The sequence below is a fragment of the Myodes glareolus genome, chromosome 19, assembly GCF_982192425.1.
Source record: "Myodes glareolus chromosome 19, mMyoGla1.1, whole genome shotgun sequence".
Taxonomy (NCBI): domain Eukaryota; kingdom Metazoa; phylum Chordata; class Mammalia; order Rodentia; family Cricetidae; genus Myodes; species Myodes glareolus.
The window spans coordinates 31,396,687-31,414,488 of record NC_142044.1 but is presented as its reverse complement, the minus strand read 5'-3'; the positions used below and the strand labels follow the sequence as shown (position 1 = coordinate 31,414,488).

The 17,802-nt window shown below is 46.9% G+C and overlaps 1 protein-coding gene across 3 annotated transcripts in view; it reads right to left on the bottom strand.

The window, feature by feature from the left end:
• Khdrbs3 (KH RNA binding domain containing, signal transduction associated 3) overlaps positions 1-17,286 on the bottom strand; it is a 157,394-nt gene extending 140,108 nt beyond the window's left edge. For 2 of the 3 annotated variants that reach the window (XR_007236515.3, XM_048457213.3), the window contains exon 1: positions 17,156-17,286. Coding sequence is in view for 2 of the 3 variants with exons in the window: in XM_048457213.3 (XP_048313170.2) it covers positions 17,156-17,243 (88 nt within the window). In the remaining variant the exon portion in view is untranslated. Of the gene's footprint in view, positions 1-16,336; positions 16,459-17,155 lie in introns of those variants that run through there. The other variant, XM_048457214.3, reaches the window with a different exon arrangement.
• Positions 17,287-17,802: the final 516 nt, after the last annotated feature.

Genomic DNA, 17,802 nt, shown 5'->3' with positions numbered 1-17,802 from the left:
TTAAGATATACATAGCAAATACATGTAACCAAATAAAAATACAAGTTACAACTACATAAGCAACTTTTCATATTAACATATTCATATGCTATAGAGATATTTTCTGAAAACTGGCATCCTACATGCCAAAAGGAAATGCACATGAAGCTATGCATATGAACATACAGCAACAATTTCTGAAAATATCTTGACATGGGAATTCTGAATAACACTTTAAAGATAGGATTTCTGCAGCACTGCCATAGGACAACATCCAGTGACCTTATAAACAATCTCTCCCAACTGTCACAGATGCCATCATTCTGGAATTCACACTGTCAGTTTCAGAGCCGCATGACTTTGGGTGTCCTGAATCCTCTCTTTCCCTTCACTCTCATTGAGCTTTAAATGTACAACTTGAGCATGTCATTCTTATGAGGGCTTCCTGCAAACAGACCATCAGTTACACATCCCCAAGCATCTCCCAGCACCCAGCACACTTCACCACGACATCTTGATAAGGTCACACTTTCTTTTTCACATATTCTTCCCTTCTTCTCTAACCATTTCCTACCTAGTGTCTGTTCATTCAGTGTCCCTTAGTGAACACCCATTGCAAGCGAGCGACTGAAAAAGTACTGCATACGAGGAGTTGAGTGTCGGCAGGATATCCGTGTTAGTGGATCAGGTCAGGGGGCTAAACGGCATTCTCTGAAGACACGGAACAGAGTAACGAGGGTAACTGAGGAGGACGGGGTTTCTCTCGCAGCACCGGCCACTGTGCACTTAGTTCTCCTATGTATGTCCAGATAGGCTATGTATTTCTAAGGCCAGGAACTTACTATTCCTTAGTCACAGTTAAGGTCCTGACAGTCAACATCAACAAATCGACAACAGTAACGTGATGACAACAATACATAACATTTATTGAAAGTTGCTGGCTGCCAGGCAATAATGTTTTACACCTGGTAGCATGTTTATTCCTCACCAAGAGTCCTATAAGGTGGCTTCTTTTACTATAGCCATGGTTTGAATCAAATGAGGAAATTTAGGGAGAGAAAGTTACTTGCTCCAGGACACACAGCTAAGAAGCAGAGCAATGAGACAGAGGAAGTTTAAGATCCATTTCTAATCACTGCGCAGGGACACTTTCCCAAAGCAGTGGGCATTTACAAGTGACATCAGCACAAACTGGAATGCTCCATTTTCTCTCTAAGCTACATCTGAAAGTGTTCTGAACCCCGAAACAGTCCGAGGGTGAGGAGGAAATGAGCTGGTCCTGACTGTAGTCAAACTTCAAGTCCTGGAGGGTCTCAGAGGCCACTGAAGAAAGCTTAGTTGAGAAACAACAGAAAAGTGGACAGTCGCATAAGCAGGTCAGAAGCAGGATACCTTCCTCCCAGGGAGCATTCATTACAGAAAAGAATCGTGAGATGAGGTGCAGGCCTCTCCTAAATATGCTTTAGAGCATTGAGTTCCAAAGGTTAATCCGCATCCAAGATTCCAAAGCACAGAAATGCTTCATTCTCCCCACCCCAGGCAGCATGGCAATAGCCAACTCTACCCCAACCTGAGGCCAATTACACACCACCATGGGAACTGCAAACCACAACACCGGCACCAGGGGCAGTTGAAAACATTTCGCTGCCATCCACTGGGCTCCAGGTCTGAGGCTGCACAACAATGTGACCACAATAATTATTGGCTTAAGAAGGTATTTCCAGACAGGCCTGACCATTGTACTGTGTGTTGAATGTGGACCAAGAGTTCATAAACATAATTAGCAAGTTCCAAACACTGGCCAGGTGCAGAGTTTAATTAGCACACACAGCACTTCCACAGAGAAAACAGAACAGGGTTTACTTTGTTTTAATGGTAAAAGGGCAGAGAAGGGGGAATGAATGAGGAAGGAGACTGGGTGTCTAGCAGCACTGTGGAAGGAGGAAAAAGCCCACCATGACTAAGCACAAGAACAAGGCGCCACAAGGTATGTAAAGTACAGAACTGAGCCCTGGCTGCTGCCAGCTCTCGGAGCAGAGCCAGGAGGGTATTGGCCAAGCACATTTTACCTTCTTTAAAAGGCACATGTTTGTGCTCCTTTGGTGCTTTTCTCTGTGTAATTACGACGTCAAGCACTCTCCCCAAGCTTTATGGAATTGTGTCAGCCAATAATGCTGACTATGCTGAAATAAGATGCAGAGAACAGCAAGATGAACACAGGTCTTCCACTCCGGAAACAGTCTGGTTTTCACTTATGCTAAAGCCTAATGTCTCGCAGGCTCAGTGCTCTACCTCCAAAACGGGGGCACTGGTACCCATCTGCAGAAGGCTATTGTAAAGATTAGATGAAATGATGACTGGGAAAATAGATCCTAGACCTGTATAGAGCGTCAGTGGGAGCTACCACTAGCATTATGTTTTAGTTTTTATTATGGAATAGTAGAGAGTCAACTACATGGAACTAAACAACAGACCATTCCCTTCTCAAGTCCATGTTCAAACTACAAACTGATGACTATATGCTCCGGAACTTTGGCTTTGACCAATGGCCAATGCAATTCACCTGGCAAGCGGGCGCAACCTTTGCCATTTCTGCAGCTGTCATCTTTAATTGGCATTTATTTCTTTTCCTTCTTGCTCTATTTTTCTATCTTAGTCACCCAGCTATGTGGGAGTCCACAGAGTTTTGAAAACAAATGGGCACAAACTGAAGTCTTATCCAGTGACTGTGCTTGGTAACTTTAAGAATGCTCTTCAGCCTGCCTTTCTGATGCTCAGCCTCCAATCTGCCTATCTGACTGTCATTCAAGTTAAAGACAATGGTGTACACTTCACAGACCACAGACATCAAACTAGTAGGAGCTTCTTTACGAGGAAACAAAAGCCGTAATTAAAAAGTCAACCAAAATAATACTTAATGAGGCAGGCATGGTATACAGTGGATAAAAAGCTGAGTAGGAGAAAGGGGGCAGAGGAGAGGAAGGGGAGAGGTCACCAAGTCAGTCAGTTAGCTACCTAATGATTCTGACATGCCATACCAGAGAGTATCCCTGGCAGATACTCTTAGAGTATTAGACAAATAAGGCCTCGCCGAAGTGCAAAGGAAGAGAAATAAATTCCACAACACCCTAACCTCTCGATGAGTTTGGGAATCAGTCTGCCTTCCACTTGGAGTATTCAGTTTTAAGCCAGCCAGGTGACTTGAGGCCAGTCACACCTCCTGAGAGCCTGTTTCCCACTGGTAGGAAGGAACTTACGTCATTCATCTCACAAGATGGTTCTGGGGACTGGGAAATACTGCCTGTCAATCTCTCAGCACAGCCTGATGCTTAGCAGGAACTCGAGCGTTCAAAGCCCATCTTTAGTCATCATTCTGTAACAGTAACTTGATGTCTCTGAGATCCTGATGCACAATTTGAGATAAACACAGTACATGAAAATCCCCAAAGCCCGGCTGCAGAGACTCCAAGCACCCATAAACACTCATTTCCTGCTGTACACCCCACCGCTCTGTGGTAGGCAGAAAACTGGCTTCCTCCAAAGACATCTACATCCTGTTACCTCCAGAGCCCATAACCATTAAGTAGCATGGAGAACTGCTGCAGACCGGGCTAAGTCGACCATAAAGTGGAGCGATTGCCCAGGTGAGCCCAGTACAACCACAGGGCTTTACAAACGGAAAAGCCAGCACAGAGATGATGGCCTCAAGGTGCTGCTTTTGCAGACAAAGGAGGGAGCAACAAGCCCACACTCCGTGACTAGTTTCCAGAGGTCAGAAAAGCCAGATTCTCTACAGAGCCTCCAGAACACTCAGCATCTACAGGGATCTCCGTCCGGGGCTGTGAAGTAAGGAAGCCACTGTATTTGTAATAATTTGTCACAAGAGCCACAGAAAAGAAACACATGACCAGGTTTTCAGAGTCACTTCAAGTAGATCTTAAAGATCTGAATCTAAAAACAATTATGCTTCCTCTACACAATCACACTGCTCATTAAATCTCTTGAGGACATCAGTTCTCACTGAACTATACTATTTTAACTGCGATGATTCCATGTCTTGTCCATAAAGAACTCAAAGAATGGCCCACAAGGCCATGCAGTCTGGAATCTTCTGTGAATATTTTCACATCTTTAAAAACAGAAGCCGTATCCCTCCTCTACATACCCCCCTCCTCTACATATCCCCTCCCTCTACATATCCCCTCCGCACATCCCCCCTCCTCTGCATATCCCCCTCTACATATTACTCCTCTATGTAAATCTATACTATCACTGAGACCATCATTTTCTCTTCATGTAAGAATGCCAAGTCAACTTAACTGGATAGGTCTGTTATTTATAATTTCAGACATATCAAAAAATATTCTAGAAAAGAGTCTATTATAGATGATTCGAATAGAAATTCACTTTTATTTAAAATGAAATGAGTTATGAGACTGTAATAACTAGTTTCATCACATTTCACTAATTCACAGGAAGCCACAACTCACTTGGGCAAAAAAAGAAATACATACTTTACTCAAGAGTATAGCAAGGGTCCCAGCTTTCCCCTTAACCAAGACAATACTAAACAACTCCTCTGACACACCAATCTGCCCAAGCTAGAGTACATACAGGGGAGCTTCTGTAGAGAAAACACAGGGGGCAAGAGAAAAAGCAGATAGATAGATAATAAACATTCAGACGAATAGACAAACCAATAAATAAATGTTGTCCATGGATCAGGCCTCTGTCTCTCTCAACAAAGCAAAGCAGAACCAGAGTGCACCCATAAGACAGCAGAAACAAAGGTACCTGGGTCTGTTTTCTACTGAGCCCTAAGCCCTAAGCATTAGTCTATTGCTGTTGCTCTGTACAGGTTTGCGGCCTCTGCACTCTACACATACCATCAGGGAGACAAGCAGGCCATCGGCAGGCAGGAGGAGTCACACTCAAGGATCTGAAGATCCCGGCCTAAGCATTCCCCTTTGATGTAGCCACATACATCAAAAGCATCCCCCAAGGAAATTGCATGGTGCCAACCACTAAGTGTAAAGTCGACTGGCAAAGTGTGAGCCAAACCAAAGTTAGAGCTAAAGAGAAGCTACCAGGGGCTGCTGAGTTTTCTAGGGGGGTGTCCTACTACTTCCTGGGCCCTGAATCATGGTGCTCTGCTCGACTTTAGCTGCTGGAGTGCCAGGGTGTGTAGGGATCGGCACCAGTGGCAGTAGCAAAGGTTAAGATCCCTTTTAAAAAGCAGTGCCCTTGTGTCATTTGGACCACACACTCTTTATGAAGGCAGGAAAAGAGACAAGAGAGGCCTGCCCTTCTGCCCAGCCCTCTCTTGCCCTACATGTTTCATGCACAAACCTCAGTCCGCACAAGCCTGACACAGATACTTGAGAAATGACAGATCTCCTCAAAGCCAGTTGCTGGAAACTCAAAAGAAAAACAATCTACTGCCTTCCCTCGCCAAAGTAACTTGAAAGATGGACTCTAAATGAATCCCTGCCCCAGCTATGCTGTGGTCACTCTCTCCAGACTAAGTGCTGAGGGCCTCACACAGGAGGGATAATGACGCACAATAGTGAGTCACATTCCCCGCCTATAAGGTGCTGAGGTTCTCCTGGGAGAGTAACTTACAAAAATCCATTGTGAATGGCACAGTGGGGTCAGCACAAAGCACTGTTGCAGAAGAGGGGCGTGCTAGGCACAGACAGGGGTACAGACAAGGGGACACGAGACCTTTCTGCCACACAGCAGACAAGGGGCATGCCGTCTTCAGAGAGGCCATGTTTTGACACTAGGGATAAGCATTCCTCCCACGAGAGCCAAGAATGTTTCTGCTCTCCATCAGGGTCACTCTGAAGTCCCTCTTCCCTCCCCCAACTAGAATAATGCACTACTTGCTCCTAAGCAGGGCCAGAGCACCCAGGCTGTCTTTATTATAGCACTCACCACCCCACAATATAAATGTCTTTTAATTTGGCTGCTTCCCCACTGTGCTGGAAACTCTTTAAGCAGGGATAACATATTAGCCAGCTCTGTGTTCCAGCACTTCACCCAGCCTAGCCATGCTCCCACTGCGTAAGGATGGAACCCACCCTGGCCTGAGCAGACTGGGAAATGCACACCCTGCTAGAGGTACCCTGAGAAGGCTATGGCTTCCTCAGTGCAAAGTTATGCTTCCCCTTTGTTTGACTCTCCAACCCCATACAAGTACTATCACTAGGAATTCTTCACTGGAAGCAACCCGATGTGCTACCAAAACAGGACAGAGTAGAATTCTTCGCCCTCCTCTAAGGATCTCAAAGAGGTATCCAAGAGCACAAACTCTAGGCCTAGTATTCTGTGCTGGACTCCCTAAAGGAAAACACAGTAAAGTCTGCTGCTAGCTCACTAGACTTGGGAAAGGAGGATGGCTGAATTTTAAGGACCTAACAATATGCTAGCACTTCACATAGATCCTCCCAGGACCATTTAGGGATGAAAACACTTAAGTCTGTGATGCTTATCACCAAAGCTAAAGCACCGCTTAACTGTCCACAGGCGGAGAAAAGGAAACTATGATATGACAGAATCATGCAGAATACAATCACACAATTGGCAAATTATACCTCTTAATTCTTCTCTCCTCATTCTTCTAAATCACTGAAGACTGTGGTAATACAGAGCACATACCTGCAACTCCAAGACTGGGAGACTGAGGGAGAAAGATCATGAACTCTATCTAGATATTAAAGAAATAAGCTGAACACTGAGATTCTGATTCTATTTGGTCTGATTAGCGTTTTACTAAATGATGGGCTGGGCATCATGTCAAAAAGTCACGATTTTCATGTAAAAACAAAAGTGTAAACAATTTCTAACAGAACCAGGATTTCAGAAGGTGGACCAAGGTCTCCAAGGGCAGCTGCCCTGTGGAAGTTGGACAAAAAGTGGCCTTGAGTGGAACTGCAAATCAATCCAAGACAAGGCTGAGGATACCTCCTGCTGCTCCCAACAAATTTGAAGGCCTACAGGTGAACGGAAGACTTCTAGAAATAATGATAATAACAATAATAATAATAGAAAAAGGAGACAGTTAGGGAAAGCCTAGCTTGTTTCAGGCAATGTCTTAGGTGTGTGCAATCACATCTCCATGTCCAGCTCCTGCTGTGTGCTGTGGCCACCCAGGCTCCGTTTGGGTGTCAAACACGACTTCGGTGCGGACAGTGTGCTTCCACCACAGGTGATATTTCCTAATGACATACTCTCTGGAGAACAGCATCACTCCTGAGAACACCCTCTTGTCACTGCTCGAGAAGTCCCTTTAGAAATACAATAAAACAATAAATTACATCAAGAAAGTTTTGAGAAACAAATCTATCCTACAAGAAGAAGAAGAATATAATTTTGAGATTTTTTTTTCCCCCTAATTGACTGGCGCCAAAATCTTGCCTTTCTGCTGAGCCTTGAGAGTAACGTGAGGCCACAGGAGCACCAAGGACCTTGGTTCTGCGTTTAGACAGTGCTTCACAAAGAGAGTATCAGAGCGGGGAGATGGCTCCATTTGTATCTGCCATGCAAGCAAGGGGACCTGCGTCTGGATGCCCAGCACCCACACAAAAGCCAGCTGCAGTGCACACTTGAAAGCCTAGCACTGGATAAACAGACAAAAGGAACCGTGAGACGCACTGGCCAGACAACACAGCTGAATCAGCGAACTCCAGCTTCAGTGAAAGACCCTGTCAGAAAAATAAGGAAGAGTGCAACTGGGAAGGTCACCTGAGTTAGGTCTCTGGCCTCGACACGTTTGTGTGTGCACATGCATGCACAATCTCCTTACCCCTACACAGAAGGCATCTGTCTGACTGTGCCAAGAAAACTTCCTCTCAATAGTTTACAAAATTCTTTTCCCACTATAATAATGTGAGTAGAAAGGTTAAGAAGACTCATCTTGCAGGTACACTGGCGAGTTGCAGGGTGGTCTGCAGCAGACAGAGCTCACAGTTACCATTTGCTAACCCAGACAAGCACCTTCTACTGTGCCCCACCTGTTGGTGACCAGGGTAAGACAAAACTTAGCAGATCTGCTACTTAGTCTGCAACACAAGAGCAGTGGGGGGTGGGCTGACTCATCCCACTACAGCCTTGCACACTACTTGTTTTTATAGTATATCAGAGTACAAACACACTCACCCTTGTACATGCTGTGCATTCTGCTTTCCTAAAACACTAATGGGAATTAACAGAAGGCATATCTCAAAAATATCTAGTCTTTGGTTTGACCAGAAAAATCCTGAGTTCAGCATGGAGGCAATGGAGACACACTTAGAGACACAAAGTTGCTCCCCAGGCCTCTGAGCAAGGGACCCGCAAGCAATGACACTGAAGCAGCCCAGACCCTGGTTTCTAAGAGCATTCCTCACTGGGATAAACCAAGGCACTGTGTAAGGCAGAGCTAATTTCACAGATAGGCAACAGCAAATGAGCCCTGCAACAAGATATGTTTCCTCTCTAGCATACTTCAGTGACTGCTTCCTGGACTGCCCCAAATACCCAATGCATAGATGCTCAACCCCTGTATATAGAACAGTGTGATGCTTACTTACATGAAGCTCTCTGTGTCTTTTCAGTTGGCTATATGATCTCTAGGGTATATGTTAGTACCTAATACTATGTAATCTGTAATCATGCCTGACTCACATAACAAAAAGAATACATGTTTAATAAATATTTTATTTGTTTTCTCAAATATTTCTGACACATCCTTGGTTAAAAACACAGACATGGAACCCATGGATATACAGTTGGCCAGCTATACTCACATGTGATAATTCCATCCAAAGGGCCAAGGGTACATGGCAAAGGGCTCCCGATAACCACATGTGGGGCAATATGAGCATCCCTTATACAGTAAAGGTTCCTAACTCACTGATTAAAGTAATCCACGAAACCACAAGACAAATGAGACAAACTGAACAGATGGGTAAGGAAGAGGAATAGGGACAGAGAGACGGCAAAAGAAATGTCCCCTTTCTGCAGACATCAACTGATAAATGTGACAGAAGCGGAGGAGTCAGAAAACTGCCCTCTCTAAACACCACACCACAGCCATGTTTCAGGTCAGAAATACTGTGTGCTAGTCTGTGAGGGACAGTTTGACAAACATGGAATATTTAGTCTTAAAGAATGTCTCCAGAGAAATGCAAATCAAAACAACTCTGGGATTTCATCTTACACCTGTAAGAAGGGCCAAGATCAAAAACACTGATGACAACTTATGCTGGAGAGGTTGTGGGGAAAAGGGAACGCTTCTGCAATGCTGGTGGGAGTGCAAGCTGGTACAGTCCCTTTGGATGTCAGTGTGAGGATTTCTCAGAAAATTAAGAAACAACCGTCCTCAATACCCAGTAATATCACTTTTAGGCATATATTCAAAGGATGCTCAATCATGCCACAAGGACATGTGCTCAATCATGTTCATAGCAGCTTTGTTTGTCATAGCCAGAACCCGGAAACAACCTAAATGCCCCTCGACCAAGGAATGGATAGGAAAATGTGGTACCTCCCATTAGGTATCCCTGTCACTTCATCTCAGTGACAACAAATGAGCTAACATCACTGCCATTTACAAAGCTGGGAATGGCAGCTCGGAGACAGAACTACCCTGGTTCAATTTAGCACTATTAGATATTCAAAATACTTCAACACACGTATTTGTATCATTGAAAAACAATTTATTTCCAGAATCCTTATAGTCTCTAGATACGGTGATCCAGTATTGGGTCCTGTTAGGAATCACTTTAAATGAGAGCTATGTTTGCTTATAAAATCCTGGCGAGGCCCTGTACCTGGCAGTGACAGACGCTCTAACTCACCCCTGAAGTCAACAGCAACAGAAGGCAACAAGATGCAGGAAAGTCCACACCAGCCCACAAATCTTTCCTTACTGTCGCTGGCTTGCATATCTAAGACTTTGATACACATGCCCCAACGCAAACTAACTGTGAGAACTATAATTCATCTTCCAAGAAACAGACTGCAGTGGCCTGTAGCCACCAGCCAGACCATCCTAGTATCTACTTAACAAGGAGTTCAGTCCAGCACTTCTCAGTCTTCCATTAGATCACAGAGCCCTCTCCAAGTTAGTCACATGACTCAAACACGTAGATGGCCCTGTGAGCACCATTGTTTTATCTGTAGAATGAGACAAAGCTAACTTTACACAGCAGTACCAAGACTAAAAGAAATATGTGGAAAAGCAAACTAGCAAACTGAGCATAGAGCCCCTCAGGAACTCAGAAACACTGGCAACTAGACAAAAACGCGCCACTGTGTCCTAAAATGCTGGCCAGAAAGTATCCTAGATTTGGGGGAAAAAAAAAACTAAGAGAAATGCATGAAAACCCAAAGAAACACAAGCCTGTGCATCAACACTAACATCAGTTTAGGAGTTAAACCAGTGTGGACAGAAGAGGATCCGCAGCTATGTGGAGCGCCACCTAGTGGAAGAAAAGCAGAGCACAACTGTGTATCAGGAGCAGAAGAATAACACCAGGAAAACGAGAATGAAAACTGCCCCTCCCTGTTCCCTTCCAATTTCTCAATGGGACCTCGAACCAACAGTGACCCCAAGTGTAGAATTTATGCTAAAAGCAGGGATCAAAGAAGTGGCCATCGCACATCCATGCCCTTTATCATGTCAAAGAAGAGCACCAACAATATGCCAGAACACCTATAAAATTCTTAAGATAGCAGCAGAAACTGATCCGAGGAATCCATGGAAATTCCCAGTCTCCCAGCTCAGAGCCAGCTCTCTTGTGTTGTGGAGGCTGCAGTGGCCAGACACGCTTTAAGCTGTGCAGTTAAAAAAAATGTTTATGAAATTTTATTTGTTAAATTTAGGCTTCAGGTGCTGTGCCTTGGCTGGCATAATGAAATCAACCCAAGTTGTTGATTCTGGTAAGAATGCAAGAGGCTTCCTAAGCCAGGAATTTTTCTTCCTATTCTTCCTGGGCTAGAAAACTAAAATCGTACTAGTACAATAAGATTACCATAAGCAATGGAGCTAGGATCTGTGTTAAAGTCACTAGACACTGTGTCTGGAAAATGACATCAGTACTTATACATTTGTCTCAGGCCAGTCTACAAAAACAGCAGGGGATAATAATTTAGAACCTACTATGTGTTCTGCATTACATATGTGTAAAACATGGATCATACAAATAGAGCAAGGCGTTCTAAATTTGCTGATGGGCAAACTGAGGGTCTGACAAATGATGCAACTGGACAAACCGGAAGGGTGTCACCTTCCATAAGCACATAATTCTCTCTGCACAGTTTGTTACCTGGTAGGTTGGCTATTCCCAAAGTAAATGGCATCCATCGGTCTCCACACTGGCAGTAGTCCCAGTGTGCCCCTCTGTACAACATGGGATCTGTTCTGCTCAGCAGATCACCTATGCAAAGCCTCACAGTTAATTTTAGGAGCTGACATAGCAGCACCAGTCCCAGCGCCTACTTCCACGCTACCTGCTGCTTCAAGGGGCACGCACGGGTTCGCTACCTGACCTTCCTGACCTCAGTCTTCTCACCTGTAATATGATTTATTCTTTTAAGAATGCTCGAACACTTAAATGAAATAATGTACATAAAGCATGTAAATAAGAAAAGACCCTTGATAAACGGCCGCTGCAATAATTAGCAATTACAAAGCATGTATGTTTAAATATACTCCTTTCCAGAAAGCCAAAACTATGTGAGTCAGAGATAATGCACAGGACGCGCCTGGCACCAAAGAGGCCCTCCATGTGGTACCTTGTATAATAACCAGTCATAATCACTGTCCCAGAGTTAAGATCTCCTGGCATTCTCTCTTCTTGCAGCCAGACACATGACAAGTGGCAAACAGGTCTCTAAGTACCTATGTTGAAGCTGGCACCTGGCATCCACAGCACTTCAGTTTGTTCCTCTGACTTTCGGGTTCTGGCTAAGCAGAGCTGCAGTGGTGCGCACCTTTAATCCTAACACTCAGGAGGTGAGGCAGACAGGCAGACCTCTATGAGCTCGAAGCTAACCTGGTCTACATTGAGAGTTCTAGGCCAGCCAGGGCTATATGGTGGTGGTGGGGGGGTCTGGCTGGCACCTCAAATTGCAGACTAACTCTCTCAGGTATTCTAGGAGATCCCAGAGTTCTAATTTGACTGATCTCTTCTAAATTTCAGAAGGAAAGTTGACTGCACCAGAGTGCACAGGTTTAAGAAACCTGTGGTTTCAAGAACGCACCACGTAATAAACGTCTGATTCCCAGCAGATCTGATGACATCTCATTAGCTCCTGAAGAAAGACCCCTACCGTTCTGCCACATTTAGGATCCTGTCCTGCTCTTCGGCTTGCTTTCACAAAGTTTGCAGAGAGCCTGCCTTTCTTCCTTCCTTCCTTCCCTCCTCCCTCAGCTGTGCACATTAGAGGCCTCATCCCCACCCCAGGGTGCTGCTCCACAGAGGTTAGGAGCAGAGCTCTCCCCGTGGCTCTGAGTTCTAAGCAAACATTCATATTCTTCATTACCTTCATGATCATTACTGTACAGCCATGAAAGCTGGAGTTCAGTTTGCAAGGGCCAAGATGACACTGGACGGTACCTACTGAAGACACCAGGGCAGGTGAGAGACCAGGTCTGTCTCCTACCAGGCTCTCACTCTCCCAGCAAGGAGATAAGATCTACACAGCAGCATCCCACCAGGGCAGAGGTAAGCGCTGCGACTAAAAATAAGAAAAAGGCAATGGAGCCCTCTGCTTTGGCGGGGAGAAGAAAGTTGATGGAGGAACTAAAGCAGAAACCTGAAGGGGGAAGAGTAAAAATAGACACCATATCATGTGTGGTCAGAGAGAGAAAGTACAACTGCACATCCCAGAGCCAGGTTTCCCTAGTCTCTGTCTGTCATCAGCCAACAGTCTTAACAGGACCTACACTTCGAGAACCCCAGGGTCCGTACAGAACAGCATGGCAAAACCAACCTCCAAGTTTTGCCGTTGCTCTGACATCCTGAAAGCGTGCCATTTGGGGCAGGTTCTATGACTGAAAGCCTGGCCCAAAGACCTCTCCATCCCTGGGGTGGTGGCAGTAGTAAGAACACTATTAGCATCAGCCAGGACAAAGGGCCTCAGAAACATCGTCTTAGCTCATTGGGATCTTCTGGTCACTCCGTACTCCAAGCAAGGACTAAGAAGGACTAAGTTCCCGGGGAAAGAAGACATTTTATAACTAAAACTCATTCTCTCCCACAGTGGAGTACAGGGCATTCTAGATCTTCAGCTCCCCTCCAGCACCCAGTACAAAAAGCCTGGCACACAGGCTGCGTCCCCAAGGTCCATGTGCTGGAACACTGTATCTCTGTAAAAGGCACCACATAAAACCCAGGAGTGGCTGACCTCAAACTGAGGCACTACATCCATTTCCTACAAAGACAAACCAAAACATTCACACCAGGAGAGAAACAATGAAAACCGAAATAATGGCAGCCTCCTCTGGATGAAGTAGGGAATGGCACTCAGCAGCATACAACAAACACCACACCTTAACCACACTCTGCAAATCTCACTGGTGAGCCCTCACTGCACAGGTCTAAGCACACTCAAGCAAAACAAAAGCAGTTGCAAAAGGGATTCCCCAAAAAGGAAGCTACACCACTGAATTTGGGACACTGCAAGCAAAAGTGAGCTAAGGGCTCTCTTTCTGAGCATAGATCCACATACAGACTAAGTGACGCAAAGAACCCTAACATTTGAAAAACTGAGGTGCCATAAAAACCATTATTTTGAAATATCAACAAAGACCTTATCAGTGTGGACGCGCATGCTACCTCACTCTCTCTAGTGGCCTGCACTCCACTTCCTCCGGTGGAGGAACCAACTAAATTTAACTTGGCCAGGAACTGCAACTGATAACCAGATAATTAAAAAGCACAGGCTGTGTCCTGGATAGACTCATCCAAACCTTGACCAAAGTGCTAGATTAAATCGGAACATAAGACATTCTGGAGAGGGATTTAGCCAATGGGTATATCTCCGACTGGCAAATATACTACAAAGCATGCAACAGCTCTCACCTCCAACTCCCTAGCAAGAAGCACTGAAGCCTGCAGGCACTTCTATGGGAACCAGTGGGGAGCGGGGAGAGAACGCTAAAGCCGGACGTCTTTCATTTCTCATCAAGCCTGATTTCTTTCATCTTTAATGTCAATTAAGCATTATCCTTACTTTTGTTGAAGAATAAAATTTCACCTTTGGGGCAAAGAGAGAGAAGCGGCTACTACTGGAAATTATAAATCAACTCAGTAAGAAATGTCCATGATACAACACCAGCGTGGAGAAAGGGCACAAGTCCACCTGTCCTAAGGGAAGAGCACCTGACAGCATATCCGCTCAATTTCTTACTTAAAGACTGCGACAAGTCATAACTCAGCCAGGACGCCGATCAATGTTTATGAACACTGCATTCTGAGACGACCACGTCTCATTACCGTACGGTGCTGATTCCTAAACGAAAATACCGATCACAGGAGGGCTTTAATTGCAGGAGCCCTGGCCTTGACATCCAGTTTCAAGTCTACAATGGAGGGCTGCTTCTTCAAGGAAGTACAGAAAGAAAGCACTGTCTTTTAAAGCAACATTGGTCTTCCACAGCACACACAATTTCCCTCTCTTACAGTAACTTAACCAGGGACAATCATATTCGCTGTACTGATTTCAACAGTATTTTAAATTAAGGCGCAAGAAGAGTTCATTCCATCGTTTTGGGAAGTCACATGTAAGAAGATAGAAGATGTGGACTCAAATTAGTTCTCAGTACCTGCAGGCTAATATGCAGCAGGGGTCCAAGCAGCCTTCCAGGAAAGCACTGATTGTCTTGCCTACCCGGCTTGAAGTGTGAGGATGGAAAGAGACAGCAAGCGCCTTAAAGTGCCCGGGAAACTTTGTAAATACTGTGAGCTTTGGAGACATGAGCCACAGTCTGAAAGGCTCACAACGGCCACCATGCCCTGTTGTTGGACGTTCCAGCATAACTTCTGGAAAGAGACTTTCCTTATAGGAAAAAACACAGCAAAGTAAGAGTAACAAGGCTTTCCTATAAGCAATAAGCGGGTGGCTATCGGACTGCAAATGAAATTTTGCCAACCATCGCCTGAATGCTGACTTCAGACCCGACGTTTTTAAAGAGGCACTTGTAATGTTGGAGTTACGTAAGAGACCATAATTAATATTTTAAATGACAGAGCACTGCGTTCTGGGTATCAGCCTCCATCTCAAGTCATGTAAAAATTCGCAGAAACAAGAGCATCCCAGCAGCAGGGCTTCCTTCACAGGTAAGAAATGTCCAAGAACTACATGCCAGGTGAAAAGCAAGGCAACCAAGTTCAACACCAAACAAGCCCTAAATTACAAGACCTCCCCAGTATCTGGTTCAGGAAATGGAGTCCTTATTAACACCAGTAGACGCAGAAACCAACAGAATTGTGAACATCATAGCAGCATGAGGCTATGACAACACGGCACGGAAAATAATCCCGACTTTAAAAATAGCTCATTAGCTTTTAAACCACGTTTCCCTAATTGAGCCCAACCCGGGTTTGACTTTGTTTCCTCACTAGAAGAACTGCACTTGGTCTCACAGTCCAGACCATTTCTACTCCACGGATCTCACACAATGTACAAAGAAATTCCTTACAGAGATGACAGCCCAGCAGGCAGCAAGAGATATATGTAAATCATAAAAGAGTGGAGTACAAACCTAACGCCAGGAATCTAACTACAAAACTGTTCAGAAGGACCAGGCAGTAAAACTTAAATTCTTTTTCTCTAATTTAGGACTGAATGCCCATGACTCTTTCACAAGCCTGTTAGATTAAAAAACAAAAATCAAAATAAGCATGCCATTAATGGGAGAGGCTTGTAAATGTATTTCTGCTCAACAATTCCAAAGAAGCTTAAATTCGTGGAGACGGTAAGTCTCTCCAACAACCCCACCAGGCGACAACCTATTCCTGATAACTGTCTACAACAGGCAAGTAGCAGAGGTCGTGACTCTAAAACACAGGAATCTACACACAAACAGAATATGTCTGCCTCATCTTTCTCTCTCAACAATAAGAGTAAGGGCCGGCAATGAGAGAAGCACAACCCTAACTAGGAAGCACACTGCACAGAGCGATTCATAAAATAGTTACATTATCTGGCCAGATAATGTGTCTGTCATGTCCCTGAAAACAGAAAAAGGAAAAAAAGAAGAAGAAATAAAAAGAAGGCCAGAGGTTCCCCAGCCCATCTTCCTCTGAAACACATATGCTGGACCCGGGTGTAGGAGACAGATCCGGGGAAGGCGGGCTTCATTTACCTTCCATCCCAGCAGATGATTCAGAAAGCCAAAGGAGAAGTAAGCCTGAAGAATACTGTTCTGGGTAGGCGTGCCTCCATAAACCCGTGTCCCTGTCCTTGGCACTTTCCGGCTCCTTTCCCACCCGCGCTGGTTGGAGGAGTGTGAAAAATGGCACAGGCGGGTGGTTCTTTTGGCAATGTGCTCAACCCCAAGCCTGCCACCAATGAGGGTCACCCGCCTAGCTTGTCTCAAAGAGAGAAAGGGCGAACAAGAACGGGCTCTCTGGCGGGCCTCCTCTCCCAAACTGAGCCCTCCAAGGGCCGCCTGACTGCCAGCCTGGCATGCGTGCCCGCCCCCAGGAACGGCAAACTGCCCAGCCCGTGGCTGCCTGGGCACACACAGAAGAAGAACGTGGGAGAAGGGCTGGGCTCCTCCCTCGGGACCGCTGGGGTCCTCCCCTCTATCTTGTTTGGAGGATCTGACCCTAAACCTCTTCCAAGGTCCCCAAACTTCACTAACAACCCAAGCACCTGTTCCCTTCGCCTCCTGCGCAGCCAATCCGCTCAAGCCCATCCGTTTCCCCACAGCGCTTTCTTCCAGCTCCTTGGACACCCCAAACACCCCAGGTCCCGGGGCGCCCCATTCTCCTGTCCATTTGTCTCGTCCAGCGTCGGTCCAGGCCCAGGACCCTGGACGCTCGCTGTGTTTCGCCCAGAAGTTTCCCCTGGGTCCCCCAGGGTCCCCACGGCTGCGCTTCTAGTCCCGGGCAGGTGCCCGGCCTCCTCCCTCCTCCCGGGAGCCAGCTGCGCGGGTGCCGTTAACGGCCGGCGCGCTCACCTCGGTTCACCAGGCGCAGGGCGTGCGTGAAGGAGGGGTCCAGAGAGTCCTTCTCCGCCATCAGCTCCGGCAGGTACTTCTCCTCCATGCTCGCCGGCCGCCGGGCCCGCTTCTCCGCCCCGCGGCGCGCGCGCGCCAGCCGCCCCGCAGCCCGAGCCGCCCGCCCTCGGCGGCGCGGACCCCGCCAGGCGCCTCGGCGGCTAAGCCGGGCGGGCGGCCGGGCGGCGGCGGCGGCTCGGGGCGGGCGGCGGCCGCTCAGCCCGGCCCCGTGGAGCCCCAGATCACCGCGCTACGGGCCGCGGGGTGCACGGCGACGGGATGAGCGAAAGGAGCGGGCCGGGAAGCCGAGGAGCGCTGATCCGGCTCGCCTGCCAGCCGCTCGGAAGCCGAGCTCTGCCGCGACCCGCCCCGCGCGCCGCCCCGCGCGCTCTGAGCCGCCGCGCAGCGCCCGGCGCCCTCCCCGCCCCGCCCGCCGCGCCTGCGCGATGAGCTGACCGCCCGGCGCGCGCCGCCTCGTGGGGGCACTAGGACTGCGCGGCCCCGCGGCGGGGATATCGTGAAGGGGCGTCCGGTGCCCAGGCCCCGGGTCTCCACCCCGGTCTCCCCGGCAAGCATCTCTAAGCTGTCCACCATTGCCTTGCATGTTC